Here is a 12,526-nt window from a genome sequence, read left to right as displayed (position 1 = left end):
AGTGGCTCACTCCACTTGTAATCACAGCACTTTGGGAGACTGACGCAGCAAGATTGCTTGAGCCCAGGAGTATGAGACCAGCCTGGATAACACGGCAAGACCACATCTCTATTAAAAGTAAAAACAAACTAGCCAGGCCATGGTGGCATGTGCCTATAGTCCCAGCTTATCAGTGGGCTGGGGTGGAAGGATCCCTTGAGCCTAGGAGGTCTAGGCTCCATTGAGCCGGCATTGTGCCACTGCATTCCAGCCTAGACAACAAAGTGAGACCCTGCCTCAAAAAAATAAGAACAAACAGAATGGGTAGCAGAATGAAAGGGCTGTGAAAGTCATGTGTGCTGTGGGCCAGCCACATCTTCACATTTCAACAAGGAGGTTACCGCTTCTAGTGCAGGCATCTATGTATCTATTCCTTTATTTTCAAACAGTGAAGTTTACTAGAAGGAAACAGCAGACAAACTGGAGAGGGCCTAAACTGGAAAGCTAGCTCTGCTACCTGTGACACTCCATAACTTTCAGCCTTGGATCTTCACCTGTAAGATGCCACGACAGCACCTCCTGCCTACAGCTATTGTGCGCATTCAGCGAGACAGAATTTTAAATACCATAAACTAAAATGCACACATTATTACAATTCCTTACAGTGGGAATTCTAGTTTTACAAACAGGTATTTTTATTTTTATTTTCACTTAAACGCAGAATATTCTCCCTTCACATGATTACACTTTCTAGATAAAATGCTTTGTAATTTGACATTTATTTAAAAACAAAACAGAAAACCTTCCTCTTCTACTGAGTATCGCCTGTCTGCCTCCTCCTGCTTCTCACCTTGGTGCTTGTAAAGATGATGAAGACTTAGTTCTTTATTACTGGAGGGCAATATTGCTTTAAGGTTTGTGATCATGGGGATTTGGATAGATAAGCAAATTATGTCCTCTAAAGCAAGCTACTCTATATAGTGAGACTCCAAGGTAGGAGAACGTTTAGTCTGTTCTTTTAACTTTTAAATTTTGAAGCAGCTTTAACAGGCTTGCTAGCTGGGCGTGGCGGCTCACCCCTGTAATCCCAGCACTTTGGGAGGCTGAGGCGGGTGGATCACCTGAGTTCAGGAGTAGAGACCTGCCTGACCAACATGATGAAACCCCGTTTCTACTAAATATAAAAAAATTAGCTGGACCTGGTGGCTCATGCCTGTAATCCCAGCTACTTGGGAGGCTAAGGCAGGAGGATCACTCGAACCTGGGAGGCAAAGTTGCAGCCAGCCAAGATTGCACCATTGCACTCCAGCCTGGGCAACAAGAGTGAAACTCAGTCTCAAAAAAAAAAAAAAGGCTTGCTATTAGTGTGAGTATGTCCTTTCTCACCCACAGGAAATCAACTTTCAGATGGAAAGAAATACAAATACCAAGTGTGAAACTCACCTTTTTTTTGTCTTCTTCGGTTCTCATTCTTTCACCATAGACCAAAAACACATGCTGACCAGGATCATAACACCCAGGGGACTGGTCAACCAGCATCAACTGACACCAGCGGAAAAGATCCCGGAGGTTGAATTCCCAGGGTCCTCCTTTTTGCCCCCACTTCTTCTCAACAGTCACTTCATGATCAATCTAGAAAGAAAACATCCTGATTGGGAAACATGCCCTGCTTGCTACTAGGCACTGCATTAAGCACTAGGAATGTACTACAAAAGCATACATCATCTGAAACAAAAATTAACAGGCTTGATTCAGATGCCTCTTTCTCAAGACTTCCAAATGCCTGGCATATCCTCTAAGCATTAACACTGGTAGTCACAATACAGAAATGAATTACTGGATGCCTCCACTATGTAGTGTGCCTTCCACTAGAAACCTGTAGAATTCAAAGTAATTTTAGTTAGAGATCCTGATAATTTGGTAGAACCCTATGTTGAAAAAATGCTTGTTCAAATACAGTCAGAAAAAAAAGAAACCAATACAGGTAGGTACTTACTTGGTTATTGAAAGCAACCATTTTCTTAACAATATTTTTCTCAATGGCTGGAAACAAAGTACTGGCAATGAATTCCATGTCAATTACTGTAAGAGGATCAACGAAGACCTAGAAATCCAAAAATAACATGAAGAAATGCCTCTGTTTCTCTTTAACACTAGAAATAACTCCATGTCTTATTATGTAAAATCTTTAACACCGAGTAACAATACATGAGAAAGATAATTTTCAGTTATAGAAATTTCTTTTTTGTGTTTTGAGAATAAAGAATCACAAAATCTTCTAAATACAGCACAGTAGAGGTTTTGCTTTTAAGGTCTATTCTAGTGAATTAAAGAAAAAAAGAGGCCCAGTGTGGTGGCTCACACCTGTAGTCCCAGCACTTTGGGAGGCCAAGGCAGGCGGATCATGAGGTCAAGAGATCGAGACCATCCCAACTAGAACAATGAAATCCTGTCTTCACTAAAAATACAAAAATTAGCTGGGCACAGTGGCATGCGCCTGTGGTCTCGGCTACTCAGGAGGCTGAGGCAGGAGAATAGCTTGTTCCTGGGAGGAGGAGACTGCAGCGAGCAGAGATCACGCCACTGCACTCCAGCCTGGGAGACAGAGCAAGACTCCATCTCAAAAAAAAAAAAAAAAGATAGATGTTATTAAAAATTTCCTATGTATAATGTAAAATGCTTTTAAATCTGGGTGGTAGATATGAGTATTCACTATAAAAGTCATCAAACTTTTCCATATGTTTGAAAGTTTTCTCAATAAAACATTCTTCCTTTTTTGAGATGCAGTCTCGTTCTGTTGCCAAGGCTGGAGTACAATGGCACGATCTCAGCTCACTGCAACCTCCATCTCCCAGGTTCAAGCGATTCTGCTGCCTCAGCCTCCCGTGTAGCTAGGATTACAGGCACCTGCCACCACACCCAGCTAATTTTTGTATTTTTAATGGAGACGGGGTTTTGCTATATTGGCCAGGCTGGTCTCAAACTCTTGACCTCAGGTGATCCACCTGCCTTGGCCTCCCAAAGTGCTGGGATTACAGGCATAAGCCACCACACCCAGCCAATAAAACATTCCTAAAAGACACTCAGCCAATTCTTAATCATAAGGGACAGTGACACTAAAGAAATCCAGAGGCATTTCCAAACCTCTGGATTGGCCAAACTCTGAAAAACTTATGTTAAAACAAGTAAGCATACACATACACAGGTAACCCTCTGCAAGTAAGAATAAAGGCATAAGATACCAAAATGCTAATAATGACTGAATGGGGAATAGTGGATTTTTATTCTCCATGGTAGTTTTCTGTTCCTTCTTACTTTTCTTTAGTTAAAATGCATTATTTCAGTAAAAATTTTTCTTATATATTTCAATAGATCAGAGGCACAACTGAAAAGGTCCAAGATTGGACTTCATCCCAGAGTGCAGTAACAGAATCCTGAAGAGGCTGGGGACCTTACTTTCTTCCAGCTGATAACACATCCAGTCTTCCGGGGCAAAAGATGAAGGACAGAAGCAATGATGGGAATCAGTCACATTCATATTGATCATATAAGGACAAGAAAGAGGATCGTTAAGCTGATCCTCTCTAATTCTCACAGTGAACATCCTTAAAGGCTTCATAATAGTAGTCTTATCCCCTCACAGTCTATGTTTGGTCTCTATGGCAACAACAAATCTTACCTGAGTGAATCTGTTAAGGAAAGACCTGGGCAAGCCTTTTCTCCCACCTCCTTGTCTAAAGGGATTCTGACACCCAAAAATCTTCGTCTTTTCATGCTGCACTTGAAAGCTCATTCCTAACTCAGGTACATAGATTTCTCCTCGGTGGTCAAAACAAGCATTGAGTCCTTCCAATACAGACTGAGAAGCCAGGTTAAGCTATTTAAAGAAGAAAGTACATATATTTGTCTCAAATATGTTGTACAACTGAAACAAAAAGCAGGGAAATGATATGAAGCAAAAAAAGCTAGAGTTATCTTCAGAAAGGGAATTTCAAACAATATTGATAATCTTCTATATTTTAGGCTGAGTTATGAGTTGGTTTGTCTTCATTCTATTATTTTGTTTTTGAGACAGGATTTCACTCTTGTCACCCAGGTTGGAGTGCAGTGGCACAATCACAGCTCACTGCAACCTCCACCTCCAGGGCTCAAGAGATCCTCCACCTCTGCCTGCTGCATAGCTGTGGCCAAGGTGTGCACCACCACACCCAGTTAATTCTTTTTTTTTTTTTTGGTAGAGCCAAGGTCACGCTATGTTGTCCAGGATGGTCTCAAACTCCTGGGCTCAAGTAATTCTCCATCCTTTGTTTCCCAATGTTAGAATTACAGGCATGAGCCACTGTACCTGGTCCAATTCTATTATTCTTTATTTCCTATGTACGTTAAAGAGATTTTGGCTGGTATCTTACATAGATACACACACACACACACACACACACACATCAATAATGTTTAAACTGAATAAATGCTCAAATTAAATTTTAAAGTTAAAAATCTTCTCAAAAGTTAAACTGTATCAATTATACGTACCTATATTAACCTACTCTGTAAGTAATAACTTGCAGAAAACCTTGCCAATACACAGATATTTCATTTTCACAATCTGAGTTTTTAAGATGTGTAACAGAAATTAGCCAGGCATGGTGGCTCACGCTTGTAATCCCAGCACTTTAGAAGGCCAAGGCAGGTGGATCACTTAAGGCCAGGAGTTCAAGACCAGCCGGGCCAACATGGCAAAACCCTGTCTCTACTAAAAATACAAAACTTAGGCATTGTGGCGCATGCCTGTAATCCCAGTTACTCAAGTGGCTGAGGCAGGAGATTCACGATTCACGTGAACCTGGGAGGAGGTTACAGTGAGCCGAGAACCCACCACCGCACACCAGCCTGAGCGGCACACCGAGACTCTGCCTAAAAAAAAAAAAGAAAAGAAAAAGAAAAAGATGTGTAACACTAATTGTAGAGAACAGATAAGGTTTGCTAACTTTTTAAATACTTTCCCATCTCAAACACTGAACAAAATATCCAACGGGTTTCAAAGTCAGGATATAAAAGGAGTCAATACAGCTGATTTCCACCAATTTTGTAAACAAGAACAATTACAAGCGGCTCTTGGGCCAGGATGAAAAGAGCTGAATGTAGGTCTTCAGATGAGCAGTTCAGAGCTCAGGGATGGAAAGCATGTGTGGTTTGTTGGTAACACAGAAAAAGGAGATTGGGAAAATACAAGTTAATAAAATGCAAATGGACAAAAATCAGAGCATACTATATTAGAATTTCAAGTGTCATGTTTACATATGCACCACAAAGCACAAACAGCTCTGTATATTCCCAAACAGAAGGCCGCTGTTAAGTGTGTTTATAAATCTAGAATGTCTTGCAGTCCCTGAATGCAATTCCACTAAATACGCAATTCCACTAAATACTAAGTATGGTCAGTAGCCTTCAGCTTTAAAACTAGGCTTTCTCTTTTCCTGGCTAATATATATTCTATCAGACAACTTGTTTAAAAAAAATCTGAAAAAAGGAAAAAAATTCCCCTTCCTTGTTATCCCAAGAATAAAAGGCAGAAAGCAGCTCAGCAGACAGAAGTCCTGCAGCACCCTCTCTGATGACTGGACCCAGGAATCTGAGCCTGGGGGACCTGTTGCAACCTGTGTCCAAAGTCTCACCTGTGACATGTACATCACTCTAATCATTTCAGCTCCCACAAATACTTCTAGCCTTTTCCTGAATATTGTATACCCCAAACTGACCCAGCTCCATATCTCTAGCTGTCAGAGATTCAGTATTTATCATGTCTCATGCTCTGCTCTTTCTTCTGATAATTTACCCAATATGCACATATAACTGATCGTTTCCTCATTTTGGTAGGTCATTTTGTATGTCTTTTCTTAGTCTCTCTGGTGCACTAATAAAACATGAAGTGGTTGACACTACTTGTAAAATGCCTCTAAAATAAATGCAAAAACAGCAAGCCTGTCGGAGACTAAACTAGTGACGATGCAGTTTTCCTCTGAAGGATTAACTTTAACCAGTGGGAGAGTTTGTAGGTTTTATGTACAGGAGCCCCTTTTTGTGTACTCTGCCAGCTGACCTTCCTTATTCTTAAAGGAAACTACAGAGGATCTTTTCATTAGAGAAAAGTCATCAGCAGGATCTTCCACTGAGAAATGGATTGTGAAATGGAGCTGTGAAAGGATAACTACTCCTCACACACATGATCACCATCTTGAGCATGACAAACAGGCTCCTCACCTCATCCAACACCACCCAATGGCCTGCCTTCAAAGCTGCCAGTAAGGGGCCATCACGCCAGGCAAACTCTCCTCCCTTGCCACCTTCAACAGGGAGATCTGCTCCAAACAGGTCTGTGATGTCCTTTGAAAGGGGAAGAAATGGAGAAAAGCCAATATTACTTTAAAAATCAACTAGATTCTAACCCCTAAATCTGAAATGATAACCACTTTGGGCTGGCATCACTACTCTTCCTTTCTACACCCAAGACAGAACTAACCAATCCCAGCCATCTTTACCAGGAGCCCAAACATGCCCCAAGAACTTTCCCAACATGCTCCATATATTAATCAATTTGACCTGGTGCTCTAGATTAACAGTTCTCAACATTGGCTGTACTTGGAATTTAATTGACGGGCTTAAAAAGAAAAGAAAGCAAAACTCCATTCCAAAGGAGTCTCAATTTGTCATCTGTACCATATTTTCCTTAGATTGTTAAAAGTCATTTTATTTCTACTACTTTTTTTAAAAAATTTAAGCAAAAAATTAAGTGGGGTTATATTACAATAAATACCAAAGTGGATAATTCTCTCTCAAAAGAGAATTAGAATAAAGCATCCAGAGAGAATTAATATTATAGGTGTCAGCAATGAACAAATCCAAAGAAGATTTAGTTTGGAAGGTCATGTTGCTGTGGTTTTTACTATGATATGAAATATCTGAGGATACAGGCCGGGCGCCATGGCTTATGCCTGTAATCCCAACACTTTGGGAGGCCAAGGCAGGTGGATCATTTGACACAAGGAGTTTGAGACCAGCTTAGCCAACATGGTGAAACCCTGTCTCTACTAAAAATACAAAAATTAGCCAGGTGTGGTGGCGGACACCTGTAATCCCAGCGATTCGGGAGAGTGAGGCAGGAGAACTGTGCCACTGCACTCCAGCCTGGGCAACAGAACGAGATTCTGTCTCAAAAAAACAAAAAAAACAAAAGAAATATTTGAGGATACTGATAATGTAACCATTTCTGATTAGGAAACTATAAATTGACACAGACATTACTATCTATAGCTATCTCCATCAGCTGTAGGATGACCGAGCTTACCGTTTGCTCTGACAAGTTGATTCTAACAAGGGTATTTCCTGAAGCCTTCGCTAATGCTCCCACCAAACTTGTCTTGCCAACACCAGGGGAACCCTCCAGGAGAATGGGTTTCTTCAGTTTGGTAGCTCTTAAGAGCCTCTGTGCATTCATAGCAGTGGTCCCTGCACTGAGTGCATAGTCTGCAATATTATTCCTGTGTAGGACAGGTCCTTAAGTGGAGAAAAGCAAAGCCACTTATAAGCGGGACACCACCAAATCATATGTACACATCAACTCAAGATTTTAAAATTCTACCACATGGGCTATTAGTTAGTGAAGTACCATTTGCAGTGAAAATGCTCAATCCCTATTTCAATATTTCCCCACTTTTAGATCCATAAAATGCTTTAAAGGAACAGCCAATAGCATGTTTTCTTCAACTGTGCCTACTACACAGATCTCTCCATCTCCTATACACATACATGTACATAGGTACATAAGTCTAATTGCAAACGCACACCTCTCCTTTCACAACCTACACCCTGAATCTCTATATGTACTTGTACAATTTACCTTCATAGTTACTTTCCTAAAAACCAAGTGTAAGCTAGGCGTATGGGCCACATGGTTCCACATAATCAATTTCATCCAATGTTTTTGGCCACCAAAACAATTCAGACTACGTCCTTAACTCATAAGTTAACTGATATGCAGGACTAATAATGGTCTTGCAAGAGTTAACATTTGTGCCACTTTCTCTTGAAAGAAATTTTTGTTTTGTTTTCGTCGTCGTTGTTGTTTTTGTACACCAGTTTAAAGAGAGTGAGGCTAGGAAAACATTTATCACCTTACCCTTACCACCCCAGTTCTAGGCCACTAGCATATATCTCCTACACAGGAGCACTGAATCCTATGATGGCGGCTTAGAGAAGGGATTTGATGGTTAGATAATACAGCCCATTAGGGATGAAGAGGGAATACTGCTAAGGAGAGATGGAGCTCTGAGGAGAGGGGAAAGGGCAATGGAATCTGGACTGGTTATGTTCACCACTGAAACCCTAGTAAATTGCCACTGCAACTCCATATATTTCAGGCATTCATCAATTATTAATGTAGAGAAGACGGTGGGACAAGAAACAGAAGACCCTGCTATGGAAACAACATCCTGAAAAAATAGGAGCACCTTAGAAGTAGCTAATCTAACTGCCTCATTTAAATCTTTGGTAGAGGCAACCTAGATAGAGAGGAAGAATTAGAACACAAACCCACTATCTCCTAGACTACTGCATTTCCTATTTACTCATTCACTTATCAGAAATTTTCTGAGTGCCTATGACTATGAGGCCAAATGTCAGATGCCAGGGACTGGATCAGGAATGACACATTACGAGCCTTCAAAGGTTCACAAAACCTGTTTCTGTAAAAGATGATGAGGTTCTACAGCTAAGATACATTATAGGCTAAACAGATCTTTGCAAGCCACTTAAAAGTTTATTCTCAACCTTAGCAAAGTTTAGAGCTCTACTACAGGAAAGTTCCTAATGTGGGAACCAACTAATAAAAAAATAAGCACTGTATAAATCTATTTATAGATTGAAGTCTCTATTTCCCTCTATTTTTACATGCCAGTTATATATTTTGAACCATTCCCACAATTATGGTTATTCCCAAGTCAGAATCTAACTCAGTTAGTGCAAACATAATCATGAGTATTACACATTAAAACTAAGTCACAATAAAAGCCAAGTATCTATGATCTATAGAAAAGGAAAATTGGTTTTTTAAAAATCATTCTTACCCCTTGGTATAAAAAATGGATGAATTCCCCAAAGGTTATCTATTCCAGTGAATTCTTTGGCCTTCATTCTGTCATAAATCTTCAATTCATTTTTCTGATATTCTGTAAGTCGTACAATCTTGGCAAGCCTCTTGATTAGAAATTTCAGACATTCTTTTCGTGCCAAAAGGGCTGTACCAAACCCAGAGGAAGTTACCCCTAAAAGACAGAGGATCACTCCATGAAGCAATAGGACAACACCAAGCTTCACCACCATTCAGCAGGAGCTCTGGCACAGGTTCCTGGAAAAAAGAGGCCTCAGCAAAACTGCAGCCTAAATGTGATTTCTAGTATAAGCAGTTCTAAGAAAGAAGTCTAACACCCATCCTCCACAATCTATGGATTATCAATTAAGCAGCAGATCATTCAGTAAAACACTCTAGACACTGAATGATAAATCAGCCTAGATACAGTACCTAATACGGCACTAGTAACCATTTTGATTTATATTTCAAATCTTCATGGCTGAAAAACCAGAACATAGTGATTTTTATGACATTAAAATAAACTTAAAATATTCAGGCCCATTATCAAAAAATGACTGCACACGTTAAAAATTGGCCAGTGCTTCTATTCACAATAGCAAAGACTTGGAACCAATCCGAATGCCCATCAATGATAGATAGGATAAAGAAAATGTGGCATATATACAGCATGGAATACTACGCAATCATAAAAAAGAATGTGTTCATGTCCTTTACAGGGTCATAGATGAGGCTGGAAACCGTCATCCTCAAAAAACTAACACAGGAACAGAAAATCAAACACCACATGTTCTCACTCATAAGTGGGAGTTGAACAATGAGAACACATGGACACAGGGAGGCGAACATCACACACCGGGGCCTGTCAGGGGATGGGGGGCAAGGGGAGGGAGAGCATTAGGACAGATACCTAATGCATGAGGAGCTTAAAACCTAGATGACATGTTGATATATATCAACTTATGTATACATATGTATCCTTATACTTATGTATACTTATGTAACAAACCGGCATATTCAGTTTCTCTTCAAATAATCTGATCTTTTATTCTTTAATTCATAGTAACCCCACCTTTTCCTTTTTCTCCTTTTTGCCTTTGTTAAAGGCCCAGGCACGCCACAATACCAGGCGCTATCAACACCAGCTCACATTCCTTTCCTTATTTAAAAAAAAAAACTAACTTTCTAACTCATTATAAACACCCCTTCCCCTTCCTCTCCACTTTCTTTTACATGCCCACCTTATCTAAAAAAATTCAAATGTCGGCCGGGCGCGGTGGCTCACGCCTGTAATCCCAGCACTTTGGGAGGCCGAGGCGGGCGGATCACGAGGTCAGGAGATCGAGACCATCCTGGCTAACACTGTGAAACCCCGTCTCTACTAAAAATGCAAAAAATTAGCCGGGCGAGGCGGCGGGCGCCTGTAGTCCCAGCTACTCGGGAGGCTGAGGCAGGAGAATGGCGTGAACCCGGGAGGCGGAGCTTGCAGTGAGCCGAGATCGCGCCATTGCACTCCAGCCTGGGCGACTAAGCGAGACTGTCTCAAAAAAAAAAAAAAAAAAAAAAAAAAATTCAAATGTCTAGCCAATCAAAATTAGTTTAAGTTATACAACCCAATCCCGGTCAATAAAAGAAAAATACAAAAACAAAACTTCCGTCAAAAAAAAAAAAAAAGGCTCTCGTGCCCTTTGTTCAAGTGTACTCCCATGGCAACTGGCCAAAAAAATACCCCTCTGCACAAAAATAAAATTGCTTTGCTAAAAAGCCTTTGTTCAAGTGTTCAATGTCTTTAAAATTTTAAGCTTTATTCCTAACACTTAATTTTAAGCTTTATCCCAGAACTTAATAAAGTTTAAAAAAAAAAAAAAAAAAGCCAGTGCTTTAGAAGCAAAGACATTTCAACAGCCTTTACTCTACTCATAATCACCACTTCATGTTTGTTAAGTACCTGGTCTACCAGCTTTGAGAAATTGCAGCGTATCTTGTGTGCCAACCACTCTTCAAAGAGTACAAACAAAAGGAAACCCATTCTGAGTTTTGGAAATGTTCTGCGAAGTGATTCGGTAAAATAGCTGGGTCAGAGGCCTGGGCTTGCTCCATTTCCTATGCCCCCCTATCCGAGCCCCTTGTCCCCACCAGCTACCAGACAACATACCTGAACCTATTCCATCTATGTACACCAGGCATGCAGCATGGACAAAAGACGTCACAGTGGAGATGGTCTCTGGCCTTTTCGAAGCAGCTTCCTCCCCCATTTTGTTCATGAAGTTAACCCAGGACAGGATGTCTCTGATACTGACCACGCACTTTCTGCCAAACTCTTGGTGGGTCAGCCAGTCAATGAAATCCAGCATCACTTCAGGTATGTCAGACCCTAAACACAAGAAACAAAAAAGAATTTGCTGTTAGCGGGAGATCCTAGAACAACAGTTCATAACCTGGGGCACACAGGTGGCCTAAAAGGGGTCTTTGCTCCTTCTAAGCAAAGTTCTGTGAATGTACATGAATGCTTTTTCTAACAAAAGCAGTCTGCAGCTTTGATCAAATTCTGAAAGGATTCGTCAATAGCAGTCCATCCCTATCCAAAGAACAAAACAAAACTTTGGGAGTTACAGTTTTAGACACTGACCTGAAAACCGCCCAAAGAAATATTCATTTGATTTGAGTTAGGACACAGTTTCGAACTTCCATCACAATTATTTTAGAAAATATGCAAATTTTATTATATCTTATAATTTTACTTGTATTTTAAATAAATGTATTTTTTTCCATTTAATGTAATAAAGAATGTTATCTTTTCAATGCCATTCATTCAAGTTTTTTTTTTTATATATATCTATGCAGCAATCAGAATTCAGCAAATTAGGGGGGTTCACAAATTTTGTTTCATGAATCAAGTTGAATATTCTAATTATCACAATTTCCTATCAGATAATATTTGTCTCGAAATAAAGAAAATACTTCAGTACATATAGAGTCAAAGCAATCCCAATTAAATTGAGTGGAGTACTTTACAACATGTCTTAAGTCAACAGTAGACATTTATCTATAAAGTATGAATACCAAAGAATATTTTAAAAAGAAAGAAAAGATTAGAAGGAAGCACTGCTATAATATAAAGCACAGCAATAGCCTCCAAAGCTACATATATTGTGAATTAGAAGAAATGTAATGGGTTGGAAGAATACTGGTAACAACAACAACAAAAAAAACTCTTTAAAAAGAGCTTAAGGCCGGGCACGGTGGCTCACGCCTGTAATCCCAGCACTTTGGGAGGCCGAGATGGGCAGATCACGAGGTTAGGAGATCAAGACCATCCTGGCAAACAAAATAAAACCCTGTCTCAACTAAAAATACAAAAAAATTAGCTGGGGGTGGTGGCGGACACCTGTAGTCCCAGCTACT

At 40.1% G+C, this 12,526-nt stretch overlaps 1 protein-coding gene across 3 annotated transcripts in view; it reads right to left on the bottom strand.

Moving 5' to 3' along the window:
* Positions 1-12,526, bottom strand: part of MDN1 (midasin AAA ATPase 1) — a 184,685-nt gene that overhangs the window by 78,321 nt on the left and 93,838 nt on the right. For 2 of the 3 annotated variants that reach the window (XM_015449074.3, XM_015449075.3), the window contains exons 34-40: positions 11,277-11,495; positions 9,099-9,296; positions 7,322-7,530; positions 6,238-6,360; positions 3,659-3,856; positions 1,976-2,083; positions 1,423-1,611 (exon numbers count right to left, since the gene is read on the bottom strand). In XM_015449074.3, coding sequence (XP_015304560.3) covers positions 1,423-1,611; positions 1,976-2,083; positions 3,659-3,856; positions 6,238-6,360; positions 7,322-7,530; positions 9,099-9,296; positions 11,277-11,495 — 1,244 coding nt within the window. Of the gene's footprint in view, positions 1-1,422; positions 1,612-1,975; positions 2,084-3,658; positions 3,857-6,237; positions 6,361-7,321; positions 7,531-9,098; positions 9,297-11,276; positions 11,496-12,526 lie in introns of those variants that run through there. The other variant, XM_074037463.1, reaches the window with a different exon arrangement.

This window comes from Macaca fascicularis, chromosome 4 (genome assembly GCF_037993035.2).
Source record: "Macaca fascicularis isolate 582-1 chromosome 4, T2T-MFA8v1.1".
Lineage (NCBI taxonomy): Eukaryota > Metazoa > Chordata > Mammalia > Primates > Cercopithecidae > Macaca > Macaca fascicularis.
This window is presented reverse-complemented; position numbering and strand designations above follow the sequence as displayed.